Here is a 25389-nt window from a genome sequence, read left to right on the forward strand (position 1 = left end):
TTTTCCTCTTTCACTCCCTCACCCAGGGAATGATGAACAGCATAGAACCAGGAATTATGAGTGGAAATCCTGTATCTCAAAAACCTAAGGGCTGTAAAGGCATCACCAAAAAATGCTCTGAGCATAATTGCCCTGAGGATGCCTTGTCAGCACCAACATGCAGCTTGCTATATATAAAACTTCTAAAGCAACTGCAGCTACACTGCTGTCCTAGTATGATTCAGAAAGCTGAGCACGTGCCTTCTTTACCATGGAGCACACTACAGAGAAAGCATGCCCTGAGCAGACTCAGCCAAGGAGAAGAGATGAGGATGAGCATATGCATCAGCAATTATAATTACCTAGAAAAGGATCAAAAAACATTATTGGTGCTGCTTCAAGCCATGGGTAAAATGGCAACTGCAGTGAAGCTGCTTCATAGTCTTCTCTTGTCTATGTATGGAGGGAAGATTCTAGTCCTTCCTACATTCCTCTCAAGAAAATCTCAATTACTTGGAGTTGTTCAGGAGAAGGGTGAATTTTACCCTGAAGGAATTAGGAAACATTATAGATTCAACATATGGGACCATATGTCATTTGTATTGTTTCCAAATGTTTCTTTTCGAGCTTTTTCCCTCCATTGCAAACAGATTATTTCACCACACATTGTCTAGAGAAGGGGGTTTCATATTCCCATTTCTTTCATTTAGCCACTATTAAATCTATATCAGTTTCATAATACTGTTTTTCAACATTATTTCATCCTTTGTCTCAAACATGCGCTCCAAAAGTGTGGTTTGAGGCAAGTGCTTTTAATATGTTGTTCAGGCACTGCCAAAGTCAATGGCAGAAATAGAGAATACAAGCAGAGATGGTCTTAAACCAAAGTATTCCACTTGTTTATAAGGCTGTTCAAAATCAAACCAAGCCTTTTGCTTGACCCTTAATAGAGGGAAATCAGCAGTGGTGTTTGATTGTGAGTCTAATTAAAGTAAAATTGGAGATGTGTGGATTCTTCCCTCTCTTTGCTATGCAGATCAATATTCTCATGTCATGTAAATTGAGCTGGTCTTTATCTCCCTCTTTTCCTGTTATTTTCTACTCCAGCCTTGGAGAAGAGCTCTGGTGTCCAGTGACATCTGTTCTAAATAGTGTTTTGGAAAAAAATGTAAATACAGAAAACTTGAGGTCAGACCCAGACAAAGCACTGGGCTAGCTCCCAAGGCCTCTCTACATCTGGGTTTGTTTGATGTCAGGAAGGCTGTCCACAGAGTCTTCAGTGATGGTAGCAAAAGACCCTTCATTTAAGGCTTTCCATGGATTTTTGCACAGGTACTGTAAATATTAAAACCTTTTGCTGAGCTCCCTATCTATAAAAATCTGTGATTGGCTGGGTGCTGGCCTCTTCTGAAAAGAAGAATGTTTTGAAGTGCACAAATTCTTCATCCTGTCCAAATGAATGAAGACGTTCTTCTGTAACTTTCTCCATCCTCAGGCACTCTCATACTTGTCATGTTTTTTATAATTTGTTTTTGTTTGTGTCTAATTCTGGTAGTGTTCTGTTGCCTGTCTGCACAGGCCTGCATAGTTCCCAGACCTTTAATTTATCAGAATTGATAGATTTAAAAGATGCAAAGTTTTGCTGGGCAGTGATTGTTTCATGTTGTGGGCATGTTTCATGTGAGGGCAACATTGCAGAAGAACATGCTGAAGGTCACATTCATAAAAGAGTTGAAGTGCCTTAAATAGTCTGTTGAATTGTACAGAGCAGGCATCAGCAGACCTTAAATTAATGTGTGTGTGTGTGTGTGTGTGTGTGTGTGTGTGTGTGTGTGTGTGTGTGTTAGAAAATTGCCCTAGACAGGGGATAGTAAACTTTTTGGTCTCTGTACACTTGATAGAGTTGCTTTTTGTTTTCCTATTTTAAGGCCTTTTGGCACTGTTCTGGGCATTATTGTTTTTCTAAGATCAATAACTGTGAAAATCGAGCTGTGTTGGAAAAGCCACAGAGAAGCAGAGACTTCTTAACTAGAAAACAGCTTTACAATGTGGTACAATGTGGAGTTGGCATACATTTTACATTTTTATCGAGTGTGTATTTACCAATTAGTCAGCAGCCTGAGCCAGTGGATTTAATGAACTTTGTGTGATTTATGCATAGCTTTTATTAATTGTGCCAATAGGGATAAACAGTGGATACAAATAGATGCAGATGTCTCACTTCTTTCTCCTTTAAGTAATACTATTTTTTGTCATTACACTACTTTATTTTTTTATCTACTCTATGTATTCAAAAGTGATCGTTTCTTACCTTCAATAGTACTGTCCTTCCAAAGGTAAAGCTCAAAACTTTCACCAGCCCATGTTCTCACTGGTCTGGGCTATGCCCAAGGCCAATACAGAAGTTCAGAGAAGAAAGCATTTGCTCCTTCTCCCCTTTCTCCCATCAGTGGAATGTGCATTAAATAGTAAGTAGGCCATAGAAACAGAGAGCATGTGAATGACTTGAGATCCTGGTAATTTGAGCAGTCAGAGAAAAAGGGGGCCAGCACCTGGCTTTCAATCTTTTTCAATCTGTTTGAATGAATATTTAACTACTTTATGTAAAGTGGGACACTTTCAACAAATGAGGTTGAGAGAAACCTACCTAAGAATATTTTCTAACCCAGCAGTTAGGCTGCTCTCCTGAGAAGCATGATGTTTGGGTTCAGGTCCCTGTACCAAATCACTTTAAGGAGGTGCTTGAAGCTACATCTTTTACAATCTAAGAACATGGCCTAATCACTGAGTTTTTTGATATCAGGGGTGGCAGCACTACCTCCTCTGTTTTGGGAAAGGAGTCCCCTTGTGACAAAATCAAAATGTTTTGTTTTTTGAGATGCCAGAATGAATTCTTTCAACATCTCTGAAGTTTTTTCATGTTATTTCAGCTGAAACTGTTAGTTAATATGACCTGAATTCACAAAAAAAGAAGTTTCTGTTGCCCTAAAATTTCAGTGTTAGTGAGGGAACAAATTGGTAAAAAAAAAGCCTTATTAACTTCTAACTCAGGTTAGACACTCTACAGTTGCCTGGTCGTGGCACTTCCTGAATAGGGCCCATCAATGGCTGTGCATTATGGTTTTTATTGGGATGCTTCCCTTCCACATAGGGGGAAGTTCCTCCTCTTTAGAAGTAAGGAGGGCTGTGATCTTGAGTACCCAGCACTGAAAGAAGATTTAAATTATCCTGCTGCAGAATGCTAGTGGCCAAAATGTAGGAACACTTTCAGAAATCTTTAGGCACTTTCATCCATTAAATGCCATTTGGAACTTACACAACTAAATACTAGGCTATTTTTAAAGATAAAACTCATTATGTACATTGGCAAATGTAGTGAGATCATTTTATTGACTTTGTGTGCTACTTCAATAGTTTCTCATCTTCAAATGCTATCTTTTGATACTATAAAAAAAAAAAAAAACAGAATCCAAAAAAATAGTTAGTTTTTGTGATGTCATTGACTTTTTAGCTTCGGTGAGTGTGGACAATAAGCACATTTTTCTGATGTTCTAAGTTAAATTGCCAAAGTTCTATTTTTATTAGATGTTAGAAATATGTTTGGGTGCCATTGTAGTTACACTTTGGCAGCAGCAGAGTACCTCTTATTCACAGGTTTGCCATAAATTCTTTAAAATTTTAGGAAAAACACAATTGCAGGCAAGATTTTTGGTTTTGTCCTTTTGTTTCTGCATGAAGGACAAACTTTGTCGCCTCTTTAGTGGTGTGATACATGATTGGACATGAAACCTTTTTCTTCTGAATATTTTCATTCCAGAAACAAAACTAGAAAAGGTAATCAGCTGTGCGCTCTCATCTCCATGGCCACCTTGGACCCTCTCTTACCTTGGTGTTTCACTGAAGTCTGATGAGCTCAGCCTTCTTTTGTGAGCCCAGGTTCCCAGCTAGTGTTTGGACACTCAAGTCTTTCTTGAACAGTGGCACAAGCTACTGCTGTTTCTTGTAAAAGAGGAGCAATGTGTCATGGGGCTCTTCATAGTAGGAATTACTCTCTCTTCCTCTCTGTGCGTTGAGCTGCAGTGAAATAAGTAATGATAATGTTTAGAATGTCATCATTAGACATCTGAATTTAATACTTCAGCAGAGATAACTGGGAAATTCATCCCTCACATTCTGTATGTGTGTTCTAACAGTTGTCGTGGTCCTAGCTGTCTGCAGCCTTGGAGGAAAGAGAGAGAAGGACAATGTAATGAAGACATTGGCCCTTTGCTGGCACTGTCAGATGGTACAGGCACCTCCTCCTCACAAGCCACACAGCAGCTGTGTAGCCAGCCTGCCCACATCCTGCTCTGCAAGGGTTTTTGTTGAAACCTAGTAACTGTCTGAAAAATAAGTACACAAATCATGTAAAGCTAAGACTTCATATGCCAAAACAGCTTCCTGATGTATTTTGTATTTCTGCACAAACTTTCTAGATCAAGCCCTAATAGCAGAGATAGAATTGCAGAACGCAAAATAGTAGGATAGGTATAGTTAACTTCTCCTATGTATTTTACAAATAAAAATAAGGATTTGTGGTTCTGTATAAATAATAATGTGAACAATGCTTTAAAAAATGGTGAAAGAACAGTAATTTGTTTTGGAAAAACATGTGTTATTGGTTGAGAGTAAGAAAAAGGGATAAATCACTAAAAATAATATATTTTTTTGGAATATTGGTGCCATCTCATAAGACCTCACATGATCCATCATTATGCAATGGGATAACACATTGGCTTCATGTAGACTGCTGACATGAATGAGTGTTTGCAGTAAAAACCGAAAACCTTGTTTTCCTGTATGTGATGTTATAGATAGTTTTCTTCTACTAATTTTCATTTTCAGAGGAGAAGAAATATCTTTGGACCTCTTATTTTTGTGTCCGCATTTTGAAGTTACTAATAATGCAAAATGACCTAATCAAAAATGAAATGTGTGACAAGAGGGAGATAATTTTCTGCTGCTCTACCTTGTGAAAGCAAACAATGAATTGTAACTTAGTGTCCACAAGTAGTGTTTCTTTCCTTTTTTCTATGTTATAATTTAAATTTCTTTCAAAACTCATCGTTTTATATGTCTCTTTGAAATAATGTGTGTGGTCTGTACATTATTTGAAAACATAAATTTTGCTGATTATCTTCAATTTGCTTTTGTCCACCCAACAGTCTCATATTCATTTAATTTAGACAGTGATGAGAAGTTACACATTGATTCATACTCTCCATGAAAGCAGAAGTTATTCTTACATTTGTTTTATTGAAGAACCTAGCATAAAAATTTTTCATCGAAGGTTAGCCTTAAGTACTCTTACATATTATTATGGGTTGGTAGAAAGTATATGGCTCTCAGTTATGTCTGACTTATAACTGCTTCATGAGTTAATTTGAGTATTGTGTAGATAGACTGAGTGATGAACTTTAAAATTTTACTGTATCTTCTATGAGTGAAGAGAAATGCACATTTCTCTCTGCCCATAGCCTTTTACTTCACAGTGCTCTTTAATAATGGGACTAATAAAGCCAATCCTTTCTAAAGACTGGACTTAAAATTCTGTTGCACATTTTTGTTTTAATTTAATTTCTCTAAGCTGTGTTTTTCTGATACTTTCCAATGTTTCCCTTGTATTCATATGCCTAATGTTGGGACTGGCTTCAGAGGAACTTGTTGTAGTAGTGAAGGTGTGCACCCATGCTAGTGTTTTCAGGATATTGTCATTATTATTATGGCATTAGTTCAGTAGGAGACTTTGATGACTGTGTTCACAGCGGTAAAGCTGATTTTTAGGTTTTGTCTCCATGGGAAAGTTAGTAAAGTGTAAGGCTAATATAAATTTACTATATAGCAACTCAACACGTGCCAGTTCTTCGCAAGGCTGTTCAGGCTAGATGTGAATCAGACCCCGAGGCAGTATAGCTGGATGAGTGCAGTGCCGTGCCTAAGCTAATTAGTCCTACTGAGAAGTAGAATATGTTGTGGATGAGAGTTATGTTAATATGGCCATACTTCCTGGCTATCCAAAAGAGAGAAATCAGAAGTGGCATTCTGTGGCAATAGGTACACTTGCAATGCATCAGTTTGTTCATGTTGTAATTCTGTGGGGTCTTTTGTAGGTCATTCACACAAGGAATTAGTGCACAGTAATGAATAAAGTGTTAATTCACAAACTTTGCATACTCTGCAATATCCACAGATCCAAGTACAGAATCAGGACACAAACAGATTTTGATGTTATATCACAACCTATTCTATAGGGATATGCTATTCAATAGCAGCCAAGAATCTAATATAGACTTGTAAGAAAGGGGTTGAGAAAAAATCAGATATCTGAAGTAATTAGGAGGTAAAAAAATATCCAAATCAACCCCACCAAAAATTCCAGAAATCACTTAACCTGTATTTTCTGGAGTAACAAGAAATTCCATGTACCTGCAGTAACACACCGTGGAAGAGCCTGATTTTCTAGATCGGGTAAGCTGCGATGGTTTAAAAATCAGCCTTTTCAGTGCCTCCGTTTGAACCTTGAAATCAATGCTTATTTTTCTAAAAAAGAGTTCATCATGTTCTGAGGAATAAAATGTCTTCAAAGTCACTTGAATTAGTCACATATTTATGAGAGAAATAAAGAATCTAACTAATTCCATAGCATTTACCGTTTTTAAAAATACACTCAAGAACAAAAATTGTGTTTAAAGGAGAATATAATGCAGTGAGCTGATACATTAATGCAAGCTGAGCCCTGTCAAGAACAGTGTTTTTAGAATAAAACAACATACTTTCATGTAAGCAGGTCACTATAATACCAGCAGGTCAACTTTGTTTGTATATGTGCACATATATGTACATCTTCCTCTGCCCCCATGAGCTGAAATCTTCACCAAAATTTTCTTTAGAAGCATTTAGGAAAGACTGGATGAAAATTTCACATATTCTGTGTGCTTCGCACTCCCAAAACTCTTACTACAGGTAGTGTTGCTAAGTACCATGAAATACATAGCTTAAATTTACTATATTATTACTGAGATCCCAGGGTTGGAATTCTTTGCAGACCTCCCTCACTCTTCTTTAAATATCTCTTCTACATTTTCTGAATTTACTTTAGTATTACTGGACACTCCCATCTGCTATTTCAGGATGAAAGATAAGGAACTGCACCACTGAAAATGATGAGCCCTTATTTTTATATGTGTCTAGCATGCTTCCACTAGATTCATAGTGTGAGTTGTCAATAAAAGGTTGTGATTTGGATTTGGAAGTAGTTAAAAAAACCCAAACCTAGATGTTCTTTCACAGGTTAACAGACATCTTTGAAGCCTGAAGGTTTTTTCTTCTCCTGCTTATTTTTCAAAATCTGTCATTGACTAGTTTGCTCATGCTTCTTCAGTTTTTCTTTCAAAATATTCCTTCAGAATTTAGTGGCCTGAGTTTTATCTGTAGATCCCTCCTGACCTATCACTAATTGAGGGTCCCAGTAGCACGTAACAGCCCCTTAAAGAAATGGATTGCTGTAGAACTTAGGTCAGCAGCGTTAGTTTCCTTTATCTAGCCAAGATGCCTCCTTTAGTTCCAACATTTACTAATGTCAGACCAAAGTACTGTAGCAACACGAGGAAGCAAATATCTGACTAGTGATATTTTTACAAGTTTCAGTCAAGCTTGCTTTCATACCCCCTTTAAAAGTTATTGCTGCCAACTACCTTGAATTCAGAAAAAGACCTTCTTTCTTAATGAAGAAATCTACTGAGAGTTTTATCTTGGGCTTCTACCATTTATTCTTTGATATATATGCTGAATCTGCTACACTCAAATTTGAGATACTAGTTGTATCAATATGGACCCATGGTTTCAAGCCTTTAGATATGCAAATTGTGTTTCTGTAACGAACAAAACCTCAGAGACCGTGCTGTTGTGGTTCCACAGAGCCTTTATTGCGCCTCATCATTATGCTAAATTAATACAAATTTCCTGTGTGTCCGGAATTCAAAGTCAATCAAGTGGCTTAATCTCTGAGGGCATGGGATAAAAATGCTATTATTACAGTTTGGAAGAAGGTGAGGGATTACCTTTAAATGTATCCAGGCTGTATGCTACAACAGCAACTCTGAAACACAGACCATTATGAACCACATCTTAATAGAGTGTGAACTTACAGATTGCCTCCTGCCCTACTTTTGATCGCACACACTAACTCTCCGCAATTTTACGATGCATTTTTGGCAAATGCAGTAGTTGGCTCTGTAGCGAAGTAGTACTAGGAAGGTATTTGTGATTTGTTACTCTTCTTTAATGCACTGAATGTTTTGACTATTTTTGAAAGTTAATCTCACTGTTTACTTTTCATGTTTGTTTCATCTTTTTCCCCATATGCTTTCCTCTTCTTAGCATCCACAAGATGAACCAGTGCCAAGTGTCCAGTGAGTTTTCTGAAGCATATTAGCACATGAGATGCAGCTCTTAAGACCCACAATCTGCAGTTTGAAAACTTGTGTATTACTAGCTCCAAATGTGTTTTGGAGACTATCTCTAAAATTGATGATACTGTCATGTTATTTAGGATTTGTATTTTAAAGTCGCCTAAGCTATTTATTTAATCATTTTGACTAAATCATCATCCTAATTCTTCTTTGAAGAAATAGCTGCCATCTAATTGTGCAGAAGTATCATGAGTTGCTCAATTGTTTATGTTGTATTTGTAAGAATTTTTTGAAAGCTTTTGTTTCTGAGCAATTTCGAAAACTTCTCATACTTCCAACATGGTGCATGGTTTTACTTTGGAAGACAGGGAAGGACAAAAAATTCACTTGAGATTTTTTTCTAATCCTATTTTTTTTAACTTCACTTAATAAATAAACTGCATCAATAATCTGATCCCAACCATGGCATAATGCTGAAGAGACAAGCTTCGTGGCAAACCTCTGAGTGCACGATGCCTGTGTAGGTGTCCCTAGGGTAGGTGTTTCTACTTTAGGACTAGTAACTCAGATAAAAACTCATGGAGAAGGGAAAATGGGGCATGTGCAGGAAACCGAAGAATTACTGGCTTTCTTTTGTCTTCATCTTTGCACGGTATTTCAGCTTCAGCTTCCAGAACCTCAGGCTGATCTAGTGCACTGCTAGCAAAGAGGCAAGTGTCATACAACCTTCCTGCCATAAACAGTTGATCTTGAAATATCTTTACAGTGAAGATTCTGGTATTTTCCTTGTGAAAAGTTACCTCAGCCTCCATTTCAGGTGCCTCTTAGGCATTTGTTTTGCTTGAATATGTTTATTTTAAGTTGATCTCATACCTGGTTGTTTGAATATTAGCCACCTTCCACACACACACACACACACACACACACACACAAAATGAACAAACAGAAAAACCCACCCACACATAAAAAAGAGCATTTCCAGTCCCTTCTAAGTCTACTTATCCTAATTTTCTCTTTCTCACAGTAACCAAGAGGAAAAGCCTAGGGTATAGTATAAAAGTAGGGCAAGCAGAGATATTTGCCCAGAACACTCTCCAGCCAGACATAGTTTGTGGCTCAGGGATGTCTTGATCTGGAAGTGATCTCTTCATATTTAATTGCTCTCCATGGGTTTTTCTGCTGTGAAGTTCTTCATTAACTTGTAGTGATCCTATGGAGTTCCTCAAATGGTGAGAGAGACATCACTTAGTTCATATGACAATGTGAGATAGATATTTTTTATCATCTGGTGGCTATTGTATTAACCAGGTCTTCTAGAACTAGGAAATAGGCTGTGATATGTAGTAATTCCAGCATACCCCGTATGACCTGGTTTTCATCAGTAACTGTCTCTTCTGAAAAGATCACCAGCCAGCTGTATTGTGAGATGCACTCTCAGCAGCATGGCCAGCAGATCATGGGAGGTGATTCTGCGCCTCTGCTCTACTCTTGTGAGACCCCACCTGGAATGCTGCATCCAGCTCTGGGTTTCTGAGCACAGGAAAAACATCAATATTTGGTCCAAGTTCAGAGGAGGGCTACCAAGTTGACTATAGGGATGGAGCACCACTCCAATGAAGAAAGCATGAAACAGTTGGGGTTGTTCAGCCTGGAGAAAAGGTGGCTTTGGAATTACCTAATTGCAGTCTTCAGTACCTAAAAAGAGGGCTCAGAAGGAAGATGGAGAGGAACTTTTCATGTAGCGTCAGGACAAAGGGAATAGCTTCAAACTGAAAGAGAATAGGTTTAGATTAGATATTAGGAAGAAATGCTTTATTCTGAGGCTGGTGAGACACTGGAATAGGTTGCCCAGAGAATTTGTAGGTGCCTCATCTCTGGAAGTGTTCCAGGTCAGGATGGATGGAGCTCTGAGTGACCTGGTGTAATGGAAATGTCCCTGCCCATATTAGGGGGGTTGAAACTAGATGATCTTTAATGTTCCTTCCAACCCAGGCCATCCTATGATTTTATGAATTAACCAAAAACTCCCACAACCACCTTGGGTCAGGTTTGAAGAGTGAAGGAAAATAACAATCAGTTAAATTTTTTGCATTGTCCAGAAGTAGTTTCTACCATTTAGATGGTTTAGCATGAATTATTTTTCCCTGAAGTTCAGTTGTATTTGTCTAAACCTTTTGGACTTTGACTGATTGCCACACCTCTGGAATCTGCTATTAGATGTTATTATGTGGAGGGCTTATAAAGGCTTTTGTATATTCAACATATAGGAAAACATCTCCAGGACCATACTTGTCGAAGCATGCTATTTGCTGACAGGTTTGAATCTTACCCATGTTAGTCAGCGATAGTTTAGTTCTTTGGTATGCTTTGTTTAATCTCTGCCTTTTTTCCTCTACAGTCAAATCACTCACAATAGAAATTGAAAGAACTGACAAATGCTGAAGGATCAGAACTGGGCTGGAAAGAAAAAAAACCAGCAAAAGCCAAGATTCTAACTATTTATGGATCTTATTTCCCAACAAAGTGTATCTAAAAGCCATTGTCTCTGGGTTCAGAGACAGCTAAATGATTGATTTCACATAAAATATTTGTTGTTCTAATTACAGTATCATCTGGGTCATTGTCAACAAACAGATGCAAAACCAGCCTTTACAGACCATCTTGAAAAACTTATGATTTGCTTAGTGTGCTTTTTAATCCAAAGCATATGGCTTTGCACATAACTGCAGTATCCAAAATGAAGCTGTACGTAATGAATCACTGGGTGGGAGAAAATGCATTGCTTCTGTTACAAGTTCTTTCAGTTTGTGTATTCAAATGGTTCTGTTTAGGGTTATAAACAAAAGGATATGCTCACAGATTCAGCAGTGTGTTACAGATTCTGGGATGCACATGACATCAAAGGGGCTACACTAATTTCCCTAGCAGTCTATGGCTCTTGGCACTATGACCACACTCCATCTGAATAAACAGAATTCTAGTTCACCACAATTGCGTGGGGGATCCAAGGTGATAGTGAAGCTTGGTTTTGTTTTATTTTATATCTTTCTGTAGGATTTTTTACTCCTTCAGATTCTGTGTGTTCAGTGAATTGGGTAACTGCATTTGAGCTATAGACTACAAAGCGCTTGACACTGAAAATGATGATATCTAATATATTATTCTTACCTAATGTATCCAGGTAAGAGCTTTAAGTACACTGGAGTTGCTAAGGATTAATCATTCTTTCTAAGCATTAGTATACATATTTTTTAAAGTAGTTAGCATCCTTTTCATTAGCAGCACTTATGTGAAGATTCATTAAGATACTTTGTGAGTTAGCGAGGGCTGAGGTCTTGTAACTCCTCAAAGCACATCTGATTTATTGTTCTTTCCATGCTTGCTTGTCACTAGCAGCATGAAGAGTGCCAGCTCCTATAAATATTCCTGGACACTCTTATGTACAGGAAGAGACCAAGGGAATTTGGTGGCAGGAATGGTTCCCATCATACTTGATCTCATTATATCAACAGAATAGATGGCCTTATTGAACATTTGCGGACATGTGAAGCTACTGGTAGGTAAGCATGAAATATTCTGGAGAGAATTACAGTTGTTAATAGTATTATGTCAATATGCCTCCAGGGTCCTGATGTTACTAGATTAATTTAATCCTCTGATGCCAGAACATAGGTTCTACTGCTGCACATTAATGGTCTTTACTCCCTTTTCTTCTTTTCCTCAGTCTCTCAGTACCTTACTTAATTGTTTATTTTTTTGTCTTTTTCCTCTTTCCTATAGTTTTCTCTTTTCCCTCTTACTGACTCCAGAAGGGAAAAGAGCATAATGAAGACATACCTTATTACTGAAGTCACCAAAGGGTCTTGCTCTTTATTCTCACCTACCCTGTGTTGTTGTCTCTTGGTGTGGTTTTGCCTGGACTGAGATTAAAATCTTAGAGAGACAGTTTGTTTATTTTCTATCAGCCTCCAGCATTTTTGCAGAACTACCATAACTGAATTTATAGTATGTCGCACAGACACGGTAACTTCGTTATTTCCAAATGAAGCTGCAGATTACTCTACAGTATATGTTTAGTGAAGCCTATTAGACCTGTTATCCTGTCCTTGTTTCTGATACTTTTATACTTGGTAGCATTAACAGGCAATGTACAAATACCCTGTGATGTGGGCCATGTATCTCTTAATGTGTGCTCATACTAAAGTCACACTGACTGTAGCTTAGTAGAGGGATATGCAGGATAGTTCTGACTAATGGGATTGAGTATGGCAGGCAGACGCAGCAGGAGCTCGGTGGGGACTAACTGCTTGAGTATTCACTCTGCTTCCCAGGCACATTTTTCATTTTACTCCCATTTTACTACTGTTTTACACTTAATGTATGATAAAAATTTGTGCAAATGGTGGAGAATCATGGCAGTGGAAAAGGAAGGAAAATACATTTGTATGAACACTCATAGCCAAATAGCATTGTGTGCTCTTTGTAAATCACTCCTTTTAAAAACAAAGCTGAAATAATGAAAATCATGCGGCAGTTTTTACTGCATAAGTGATGTTCAGTCAGTCCCATTTAACACTGATATGAGTGGGACCAGAATCATTAGCCCCTTGAGTTTTCTCCTTGAACAGATTTGCATAGCACACAGGAAGATGTAGCTGTTCCTTGAAGTCAACATGCTGCACGTAATTATCCACTACCATCCAGTCCAGGAGGAGGATAAATATTATCATTGTCTGTGAGGTCATTTCTGCATTTGCCTAAGACTTCAAGAGGAAAAGTGAAGTTGCTGCCTTGAAAAATGATTCAAAACTGGAAACTTGAAAACATCAAAATACATATAAATTATCAAAGGAGAACAAAGACAAGTTTTTTCACAAAAGTCTTCTCCCCAGGCTATAACAATGCTTTACATAGGCATGATCAATATATCCAGGCTTGAGAACCAAAGTCTTTTGGAATAAATTAGACTGGCAGGAAAAGAAACAAACAAAGAACAAATTAACATGATTTTAAACATTGCTTAAATTTTCATGAATGTAGACCTTGAGATGTTATGATGAGATCCCATGAGTCTGTGCTAATATTTGCTTATAATTAAGGGTTGCACTTTCATGTTTCATCTGATATTATAGATTGGAAATCAGCTACATGCTTACTATTTTTCTTGTCATAGTGATTTCTCTACTTTATTTGCTTACTCTGTTAATCATATATGTGATTCCTTAAATGGCCCCATTACCTTTCCTTGGACAAACTGCCCCTTCTCGTACTCTAAATCTCCTTGTCTGAGTAATTAGGAAAAAACTACCTTTCCTGTGACACCAGGTTTGTGTTCACCTATAGCAGAAAAGGAGGTAAGACTCACCCTTCCCAAACTTGCCTGGGTAAATGGCTTCAGAAGGAAAATGAGTGTACTCAGCTGTACTCTTCAATATGTGTTGTGGAGGATGAAGTTCTTTCAGCAAGGGAATTGGCAACACAGCCTCTTCAGGGCACTGACACATTGGCAAAGAACCCTTGTGTGCATTCCTTGCAAAAAAAGTAAGATGTCGACCAATGTTTAGACCCCCAGGTGTGCTGCTCCACCCTTAAAACAATCTGATTCACAGAAGTTTATTTTACAAGTTCCAAATGCAGTTAAGCTGCTTCCTCACCATTTCTGTGCAGAATTCTCCATATAGGAAAAATTAGCAATGTTTGGCAAGATTATCAGCACCAAGAGGTTTTTGAAGCAAGAGTTTAGTCATTAAGAGTTTAGGGAGACCCTACCTTCATTTCAGCAAGTAAAATCTGATGATTCTGTTCTTCTGACATGGCTGCCTGGTACCCATGCTTTCAATACTAAGATAATCAGGACAATAAGGATATCTAAGATGAGATCTTCACTGAATATCAAGTGAAGTCACCTGCTCCATGGGAAGTCATTGGAAAAATACATTTTTGCCACTACTGTTTTGAAAGTATTTGTCAGGGCCCAAATCCTAGATGCAAAACTCCATGTGTCAGTGCTAAAGAGCAGTTTGAAGTCTTTTGTTAAATCTTACTGCTTGGCAGTTTGTGCGTTTCTGAAAGAGTCCTTTGCAGCTTATGGAAAGGATGGATTTTTAAACAGAAAAATCTTCTAAATAAGATAAAATAAATGTGCTAATCATCTCCAAGCTAAGGGATATCATTAAAAATGTCCGTATAATGGATATGATGGCTAACTGAAGAAAAGTATTTCCATTTTAGCCATAAGAAAACAAAGAAGAAGAATCACGTGGAAATTCAGAAACTAATCCCAGAATTCAAAAGATCAAGACAGATCTTCTGCAGACTAAGACTTCTGATAAAAATCACATTAGAGAAATTTCTTCTTGTTAAAATAGATGTGATCTCTATCACATCTTGAGTAGTTTTTGCTTAAGTCAAAACATGTCTTTTCTAAAAGTTTGCAGTCTCAACCTGAGTTTCCATCATACTGCTAAGTATTTTTTCTCCTAATTGATTGCTTTCAGTGCTTCCTGTAGTTCTGGTCTAAAATTTTCTTCTGCTTCTGACCATTAGTTAGTCTAGACTTTTGTTTTCGAATGTGGAAAACCCTGCACCTTCTATATAGGGGTTTACAATTGCTTCAGATCACCACTTCACCTTCTTTTGAAAAGAATTAAGTAGAACAATCTACATATATTTCTCAGCATGTGGCAGACTTTTCAGAGTTCAAATTGTTCCTGTTCTAAAAACATTCTGCACTTTCTTGCATCCACTTTAAAATAATTTTGTACACAACAATAAAACTGGTTTTCTGTTTCTGTTGAGTAGTCTTTCCTTCTTTGCACCCAGTCTATTTCATATTCAGCTGAATATCTGTAGTTCCCAAGTCTCTCTTGGAGACAGTGCTTTCCAACTATGTAATTCCCAGTTCATAAAAATGTATCTCGAATGTTTGACTTCACATTTACTTGAAAAAATATATCTTTTTTATCTGTCTGAGCTCTGCAAGTCCTGGTTTTTTTGGCTTGGGCTTTTACGTATCAAAGAAACAAAAAATAACAACCAACAGTGGTAACAGCGGACTAAACAGAAATGCCATCAGTTTCTTTACTTTCTTTACCTTCTACTCCGACATATTGATCCAGATTTAGCCGGTTTCTATTTCCCTTCCCTGTAAGCCACATCAGTTTTGTGGTCATAGTGCACTTGGCAGAAAGCATTTTGCCTATTCTCTGTTATTTCTGCACTACAGTAAGTGTTTTATCAAATAAATAATAGTAACCTAAGGAATTTCTGTGCTCAGAGTTTCAAGAAACGGTTTTCTTCCAGACAAATCAGATCTCTTTCTTAAAAAGTGGTGCTAAAGGACAACCTGAAGAAAGTACATGTGCTCACCCTCTCATCTGGTTTCTAAATTTGTAGCAAACTAGGGAGCCTGGACATGCCAGAGGGACTTGGCACAATTTCTATACAGTATAGACAATACCTTGTCAATAGTGGTGCTGCTACTATTTATATTAAATTACAAGTGACTTTTTTCTTATTGGTGGCTTTAAGTTTGTCATCAAAGCAAAATATTCTAGAACAGCATTTAAAATGCCTATTCAACTGCTGAGTGTTGAGCACATGTTAGTACCATTTTCTCCAGATATGGTAGTTTATGATAAATGTTACCAGATTTTGTGCTGTTCATGTAGTGTGCAACTAAGACAAATGGGCCCACTGAAAGGGCATTTCCTTTGGAGAACACAAGCTGCAGACCACCCGTAGGATGCACAGAAATAATTAAGTGTCAGGATAAAAAGGTAGAGCAAAATACTAGTGACTCAGAATCCTAATGAATGAAAGACATTAAAAAACAGCCTATGTATATGTGTGCTTTGAAAAAGAAAACATGTGAAGGCCTCAAGAGCACTTAGGGGAAAGGAAAAAAAAAAACTACCCCATCACATTATTGTACTGTTTAAAAATTTCTAAATATTTTTGTGCTTTGTTTTTACTTCTGACAAGCTGCAGAGAGGTGTGTGAAATCATGCAAAACAGTGAATACCTGAGTTCATACCAGCCTCTTTCTAGAATAAAAAAAATTCATAGAGAGGTATTCAAAAACTATATTGCTGTAAGAAAAAACTCAGCTGGCCTTGTGACTGAAAATATTACTTGCAAAAATTGCAAACCCTGCTGTCCTGAGGGAGGAAGCTCTAAGATTAATTTGAGTAACTTTCAGAGCAGAGAGAGGCTATAATGTAGTTCTGACAGGTCTTCTGCAACATTTTCAGACTTCAGAGGGAACAAAATTGCATTTATATCCTATCTGAATCATAGTGAAAAAAACTTTCAAACAAACAGATATTATTTGGGCAACCAATTTCTACAGAAGTATTTTCTGGCACAGCTTCTGCCTTGTCTGTTTGTATACAATATAGGCAAGTAGCAAAGGTTCTGGCTCAGCCATCACAATCTCTTTAGCAAAAGTATAAAGGTTTACTTAACTTGAAAGTATAAAGTACTGAAGCATTAGGTATTAAATTAGCAAGCAGCATGAGTGTATTGTTTTAAAAGTTTTTTGTATTAGTGGATAAATACAATCTTTCTCTATAAAATTGAGTTTGAATTTTAGACCCAGCTCTGCAGTCATTTGGTGACTGAATTTTAGACCCACCTCTGGTGGTCATTTAAGCCACCATCCCTCCCAGGTGCTGTGATGGAATGGAACAAATGCTCCTCTCCCACAGACATTGCAGTTGTACATTGAAAGAAATTAATATTTTTTAAATTCTGTTGTTGAGCAGAAGAAAGTGAAAGAGAGAAAATCTCTCAGAACAGTCTGTCTTTTGGCTGAAAAGGCCAAAGTTCAAACATCTCCTCTACCTCATTCAGATTGCAGGTACAAACTATAAGCCTGAGTGCATAATAAACCTCCTCTGTAATGTTACCTACTGCTTAAGGCCAGATCTTGTCAATAGATTAGTGAGATTAGAGCCCTGCATCTGCAAAAGCCATATTAACTTCAGTTTTGAAGTGTTTAAAGGAATTCATGCTACTTGATCTTTCTGCTGATCTTCTGTATAGGAGCAGGTTCCTTTTGTGGCATGGAATGCAAATGTATAAGATGTATATTTTCCTTCAGTGCTACCAAACCCTTTTTATTCATACTGTCACTAAAATAATTTTTAACAGGGAGATATAAGAAAAGTCAAAGGCATTGGGAGAATCATCTGAAAAGTAAATCACCTTTCCTTACTCCCACAGTATCTTGTAGTTACTAACTTAATGAAAATAGTTACCCTGTAATCCAAAGTATGTACCATGGAAAATACCTGGTAAAAGAGAATATAGCACACCATAATGTCTTTTCTTCATAATACTAAAAAAAAAAAAAAGCATTAAAAAAACCCCAAACCACACCCCCTCAAAAAAAAAAAAAAAAAAAAAACCACAAAAACCCAAAACCACTAAAAACCCAAAACAAAACAAAACAAAACAACCAAAACTTAGCAAGCTGTTAGTTCTTTTCAGAAACCCTTCTGAAATACTTCCTTCATCTTTAAATTCTGCTTTCCAGATGACTTTAAGCAACTGTTACTTTACAGCACATCACAAATTATATGAAGAAAGTGTAATTCCAAACTGATTCGTTTAATCTGATTAAACAGAGAGCCATGTCAAGAAGGTAGCCTTTTTATATAAAGAAAATGATGATAATAGACCAAGTCTCATCAGCCAAGAGACTTTATTGCTGTCTACTGTAGAAAAACTATTTTGTTGCTGCTGAATGATACGTTCCTAGCTAGTCACAATATACCTCATTTCCTGTGTAGATAACAGAAGATATTAAGAAAAAGTGTGAAAGGAATAAGGAACTGTGTGATATAGATATAGGGAAGAATAAAAAATGTTTAAAAAGTGAAAATTAAGTTCTGCATAAAAACTTGCATTTGAGCTAAGTTTCAAAAGAGAAAACAAAAGATTCCCAAGTTGCTGTTTGCTTACTTTGAATAGAACAGACTTGCTAATAAATCCAGGACCAAATAGGACAGAAGAAAAGACTGTTTACAGACTAAAATGTGCTAAGACGTTCACAGCACCTGGCACAGCTTAAAACTAAATTGTGTTATCTTACTGTAGGTTCAGAAAACTGTCTTGAACAGAAGCTGAGAACACCTCGTCGACGATGTCAGCAGCCCAAAATGCTGAATAGCCCTGAGGATAACATGTACTATAACCAGTTAAATGTGAGTTCAAAGTGGCAATAAAGCTGTTTTACTGGCTTTGTTTCCAGTTAATAATTCTGTTATTAATACCTGTTTCAGCCCCTCCAGCCCCACCCCCACGTTCTTCTGCTCTCGTCTTCAACATGTGCTTATGCTCTTTATCTGTTGCTTTCATGTCAGGATGTCTGCCTTCACGGTGAATAATTGATGTGGTTTATCAAAGACGAGCAAGATGCATGCTTCATCAGGCTCACTTGAGCCCTTTGATCAAAAAAATTATGCTGTGACTTCTGATATTATCAGCATCTGCTTGCATTCAACACAAAATCACTTTGAATTAAAAATTAACGACTTGCTGCTTTGCTTTGACTGTATGTTCTTGGCCCTCTCCACAGGGAACTCTAGAATATCAAGGGAGCAAGAGGAAGCCAAGAAAACTTGGGTAAATATCTATCTTCTTAGTTCTAAGCAACTGTAAACAGAAGAAGTCCTTTGTGATATTACAGAATATGCAAAACTTTCTAGAGAGGTTTCTAAAAATAAACAATTAACATATTTCTGTGCATTGACTTCGGACATTTTCTGCAGAAGCAAATGTAAAACTTGCATGTACTGCTGTCTGCAGACACTAGAACTGATTCTTACAAAATATGCTCCCCAGCTCTCTCTTTGTGCTATTACTACCAAAAAATAGCATTGTTCATATTTTGAAGTGTGTTTCACGCTAGTGAAAGGTGCCAGATGAAGGGTGTTAGAACTGAAGGCCTGTGACCTAGAACAGTGCCAGAAGCCCTGCCAGCCCCACGGCAGCACACTCGCAGTGGGCCTCTTGTCTTCCTGGGGAGCACATGTGAGGAGCTTACAGGGAGGCCAAACAAAAGGGAGTTGCTCCTTCTCTGTTAACTGAGTCAGTTCTCATTGCTACATGAGCAGTTACCTCCTGGTATAGGTAGAATAAACTAGGCTGGCTTCTATACAATTGCCAAAATATTCACTTGCCTAATCACGTGAGAGAGATTAGGAGAGAACTGATGGGTGCTTACAGACACATTCAGTCCAAAAATTTACCAGAACCTTCTGTATTTTTTGCTTTGGTTTTTATTATTCTTCTGAATGTAACTGTATGAACAAGAGATCTTTGAGTCAAGCTTAAAGTCCAAACTTTTGCAAGACTGCAAGATTTGGTTTATTTTCTCTCCTTCCCCTGGTTTAAAAAAGTTTGCATTCTGGGAATAAAAACACTAACATCAGACTGCAGTGCTCATCATACATCACAGGAAAATGAAAGCCCCTTGCTGTCAATAGGGCTTTTCCCAAAAATTGATGCTGTAGTCCTTGGCTCATATTCATAGCAAACCATCATCTGAAATACGATACCAAAATCATGTCCTACTTGTGGAACATACACAGACAAAAAAAGCCACATTGCTCAAATTAAATGCCCATTTGGGGCAAGTAGTTGTTCCATCATTCTGTACTCCCAAACTGAAAGATGATATTGTATTTCCCTATCCTCAGAATCATTCAGAATATAAAATGTAATAGCAGTTGGAATATGTATAAAAGCTGTATCTTTCTCATCAAATCATCCCATCTTTTTTTTTTTTTCCATTCGTATAGTAGGCTTTTCCTTTTTACATCTGCAGAGTAGTTTCTATTTCTGAAGATATTGACAGTGTTTAACTTAAGGAGTGTTGTTTGTTTATTTTCAAGCCAAATCAAAGTACTGGATGGAGAGGATGAGTATTATGAATCATTGTCAGCTGTTGAATCTACCCCTGAAGATGACAGTTTTCTCAGCTCTCCATCTCCTCTTACAAGAGATGGATCTTTTGCTCAAAGCTGAACCTCAATCATTCTATTGACTAATACTGGTAAGAGTATTTTCCTGCTGATAAGCTCTTCCAGTTAACTTTGTTTATGTGTATTCATATAATATATTAAAATATCATGTTAGCTAGTTACTTTAGTTCACTGTTTAGACCTGGGTTTTGAGGTGTACACTGTCACATCTAGCTGTATTTCTATAAACAATTGCAGTAAAGGGGAGCGACAGTACCTGTATGTGTTGATGTTGATAATGGACACACTTCTTTAGCAGCAAGGTTAATTTATCCAATTCTTTCCCGTTCTTTCCTGCCTCCCCCTCCCCTGGCTGCTGTTCCCACCCTGTGCCATCCCTTCTGTTGTGCTGGCACAACTGCTGGTAGAGCTGTGTGAAAAGTAAGATCAAGGAACTGAACTAGATTAAAAGAACACTGTACTAAAAAATTTATTTTGGGGTCATAGTGAAAATGTTTTGTATTTCATTTGACTGATATTAAACATTGTCCTTTATAACTTTCTCTGCTGTGTATGGCTTTTAACACTAGAAAAATGTACAGAGTAAAATAATTTAAAATATAATTGTGTCTCAGTTTACCTTGCAAATAGTTTTCTTCTAAAGTATTTGTTTACCATAAGTCTAACTCTAGGAATTATTTCAAATATAAGAAGTATAACAGTTTTAAAGCTAATGTTTCACACACTGCTTCATCTAGTCCTTGTGTCTGAAACCATCATTATGACCAGCTATTCTTGTTATCCCTGCAAATATTTAATTTATTCCTTAAGCTGTATGTCTGGGCTCCAATGACTCCTACATTTCCACAGCCCTCTTGTACATAGCACAGGGGAATAAGTCACCTGCAAATTTTTCTACTTACTTTTCACTTTCTTTAAAAATCCTTAATGATAATAGTATGTGACTTTCTATGGAATACTGAGATTCTTTGACAGTTACTGTTTCCATGGCAGAAGCCAACTATTTCACCTTACTCTTTTATTTCTGATGCAGAAACGCCATTTTGACCTGTGACCATTCTTTGCTTCTTTTCCAGACATGCTCTTGTCAAAAACTTTTGAAAATAAAATGTTCACATTTACTGCCTTACATATTTGCTCAAAGTGATTCATTGTTTTCTTTTTTAACAAATGATACTGATTAAATCTGACCGTGTATTTTACAGACCTAGTTATGATCCTTGTTTTTATCTCTTCTGCAATGAGTTTACCCTGATCTGTGCTAATAGATCTTCCTATTGGAGATGCACCTCACACCTGTTCCTTAAGCTACATAATTTCTTACTATCAATGTTCACTGATATCATCTTACTGACTACAGGACAAGGAAAGGTGGCATGAGAAATGAGACCCAGGTGCAGTCACGATATCCCTAAGCTAGAATAGGGTTCAAAAGAAGAAAAGGTAATGAAATAGATAGTTCCACAAAAGCTTTGTTTCTCTTAACAAACACAGAAATTAAGTTAGGCAGGGCAGATGAGCATGAGCAAAGGATTCCAGGAAGAATAATTCTTCAGTCATTCTTCACCCAAAATATGAGAGAAGGCTTAAACTGGAAGTTATAATCCTGACAGACACTGAAGTCTTTCTCATTCTCAGTCTCTCATTCTCCTCTGATGTACATCTAGGTAGGTGTACTTTAAATGCATTGAAGAGCTTTTGAAATGTAGCAACTCCTTAAAAAACAGAGAATAGGTCAATAGCTGCAGATGAACTAATGGCATTAAAAAGTGCAGGACAAATAGAAATGGCAACTAATATGAATGCATGTGTACAGATCAGTTTCTTTACATTTTGTCAAAATGTAACAAGAATGAGTATGTTATGAGAACTCATCAAAAATTATATAACTTTTCCTATGCAATGAGTAAATTCTTAGTTAATTTGTAACATCTGGATGAAAAATAAGATTATTTTTAAACAGTCAAATTACTTGCTCTACTCCTCCATTTGCATGGATCATAGAGAGTTCTAGCAATATTGATGCCTTCTTGTTCCATCCTTCCTTTTTGAAAACTATTAGGGAAAATAAAGCTTTATTATGACTGCAGTTCACATCATTATGCATAGTTAAGAGTTTATCAGTTCTTTTAATTGAATGACAGTGATGTTTCCAGATGTTATGTCACCTGCCTAAAACCAACAGTTTACCTTACACTGAGTAATACATTGCTATGAGTAGTTAAGTTCATAAAGAAGTAAGGGAAAGTGAAAAATAATATGTAATTCAGTGGAGCACTTAATCCAAAGCCGAAGTCCTATTGAAATCAATGAAATTTTGGCATGTGGTTAAGTGCTTTGCTGAATGGGGGCTTGAGTTAACAAGAGCAGCATCAGAACACTAAAGAGTAAAGTACAGGCAAAATGCAAAAGCTCTCCAAATACATCCCTTAGGTTTCTTCCTTTCTTCTCTTCCAGTTGTTAAGCTCATATCAATCTCAGCCATCAGAAATGGACTTCAGAGAGATTTTAAGCAGTCTTTAATTGCATGGAAAGGGTAGAATGCAGTATTTTCCTTGTTACATACAGTGCCACTATCTACATTGCTCTACTTTTTCATATTAGTTAATGTCACTAATACTTTAATACTGAATTTACTACCTAAAAGCTGCTGTTGAGTAGTATGTGTTCATTCTTGTTGCTTCTTAGCTAAACACTATGCATGAAGTTAGTCTGTGTATTTTATTCTTTCCTAAGAAAGGAAAGAATTTACCCCCTTTCCTTATTTGTTTGCACTTCATCCTCAGCAGATGACTCTGTGAGGTGGTCTTCTCTCATCCTGATTTTAGAACACATGTATACCTTTTGATTATTAAAAGCCTTGCTTTTTTTAGAGCCAGGCAGTCACACTGAGACTGACCGAAGAATTGAACTTCTGTTACGGTATTGATAGAAGTGTGTGTTTGGGTTGATTGATTTGTGTGTGAAACAGGAGGTATGTCGGTGTGATGATCCTGGTCAGTGGAAGCATATCAACAAGAATTGCTTGGATTTTCTTATTTGGCTTTCACAACATCGAAGTATTGTTCTGATTTATTTCCTTTCATATATATTATCCTGAAATATTCATGTATTTTGCTTAATAGTTCACAACATATCCTGTTCTAAATATTTCATAAAATAAAGAGTTTAAATCCTGTTAGGAAGAAGAAAATTACTTAGACAGTGTGTAATATATTAAACAGTTTTCAGCAGACGGGAGAGAAAAGGATGAAGCTCAACAAGGGATTTTAGTAGATTTCTTCTGTAGACCTTAATGGCACTAGAAACTGGTTCTTGCTAAGGACAATTTCTGCCTTTCAGTTATGGCAGCTTAAGAACTTGTCACTGTGCCAAAAAAAAAAAAAATCGGGCAGGGAGCTTTTGGAGATTAGCCCCTTTCATTTGGTAATTTTAAATGTGCTTCTGACTTAAACATTTACATCACTTTAGTAACATAAAGGGACCTTAGAATAGGAGTAAATTGCAACCATCTTAAATTTGCCCTCAACGTGACCTCCCTCACCCATACACTGTAAGAGTTGTGGAAAGGTCTTTTGTGCGCTGAAGGTCTTTTAAGTGGCCCCCATCAGACTATCCAATGACTTGTTGTTACCTAGAAGCTTATAAAATGTGGCTATAAATGATGTGAAACTGAGTGCTACTATCTGTTTTACACCATATAAAAATTGATGTGAAAATGGGATTTAAGTCCCAATTTTAAAATTTCATCTTTAAAAAATTATAATGAATGTTTATACCCTTCTGTTCTAAGATTTGCACTTATGAAGGAGTATTGCTTTTTGTTGTAAAATAATTAGCAATGAGATAAATAAATCTACCATACTCTTGTTTCTCATTCCTTTTTCCATTGCCTCAAAACAGAAAGAGAATTTGGAGAGACAGCCAAACTCTGGCATTTTTAAATGTCTTCAGGTTAACAAGATAAATATAGTGCATACAATTGAAAATCAAGCCATATGGCACAAAAGTATCCTCCTGTAAGAAATGGGTAAATGGTTTTAGTGCCGATATATGCATGAGACATGGCACATACTAAACTTACCCATCCTGCTTTTAACTCTGACAACATAATGTGAGAAGTAATGTCAGTTTTGTTGTTAACACTAGGAATACATTTCGATAAGACACCTTGTCTTTAACAGTACTCACCCTAGGAGGAGTTGTAGCAGAATGCATTCTTAACAGAAACTGTTTCTGCCTGACAACAAAGCAGTTCTCCCAAACTGACAAAAGTAGCACAGGATGCTGTGAAAACCAAAGGCTAGGGAACAGCCCTCTGAGTCAGAGCTAAAGATTACAGAACTCAGTGAGAGGCTTTGTGTCTCATTTGTGATGGGCGCTGGAACAGATAAAGGAGAACGTTGACAATTCATAATAATAGAGCCTGTGCCTTTAAATACATAGGCTGATGCCTAACTCATCTTAAGAGATTTGTCAAGAGTTACTGGATATTATTTTATTATGTCCATAAATCCAAGGTCAACCAGAAGAGTAAATATATACATTTTGTAATCATGGAACTGTTTATTGTAGTACTTACGCTGTGATGCTAAAGGACATAGAAGCAGATAAGTGAAAAGCATATCTTGGAGTATTCCAGAAACCAGATTACATATTATTGATCAGACCAGTAATAGATAATTTCCTTGCTTTTGTTTGGCAGGCTTATTTTTTACTTCATTTGCAGAGAGATATTATTTTTCAATATTTTAACTAGGATTTTATAATATAGTTGGCAAATGGAGATGGCAAGTAGGTAGATCAACATGTGTGCTTTTTTTCTGCAAAAGATCCAAGCCCCAATTTCTAACCCATTACCAGTGAAAATCTCATCTCAATCTCTAAGTGAAGTAATATCACCACAATAAAGACTGGATATCATCCATTGGGCTGGAGTTCAGTGCTGGGAGGCAAGCCGGCCTGTCACA

General features: G+C 37.0%; 1 protein-coding gene across 9 annotated transcripts in view; it reads left to right on the top strand.

Moving 5' to 3' along the window:
* MYO3B (myosin IIIB) overlaps window positions 1-20956 on the top strand; it is a 199356-nt gene extending 178400 nt beyond the window's left edge. For 8 of the 9 annotated variants that reach the window (XM_038141810.1, XM_038141806.1, XM_038141805.1 and 5 more), the window contains 3 exons: window positions 18531-18637; window positions 19012-19058; window positions 20330-20956. In XM_038141810.1, coding sequence (XP_037997738.1) covers window positions 18531-18637; window positions 19012-19058; window positions 20330-20462 — 287 coding nt within the window. In that variant the 3' untranslated portion in view covers window positions 20463-20956. Of the gene's footprint in view, window positions 1-18530; window positions 18638-19011; window positions 19059-20329 lie in introns of those variants that run through there. The other variant, XM_038141812.1, reaches the window with a different exon arrangement.
* The last annotated feature ends 4433 nt before the right edge of the window (window positions 20957-25389 follow it).

This window comes from Motacilla alba, chromosome 7 (genome assembly GCF_015832195.1).
Source record: "Motacilla alba alba isolate MOTALB_02 chromosome 7, Motacilla_alba_V1.0_pri, whole genome shotgun sequence".
NCBI lineage: Eukaryota > Metazoa > Chordata > Aves > Passeriformes > Motacillidae > Motacilla > Motacilla alba.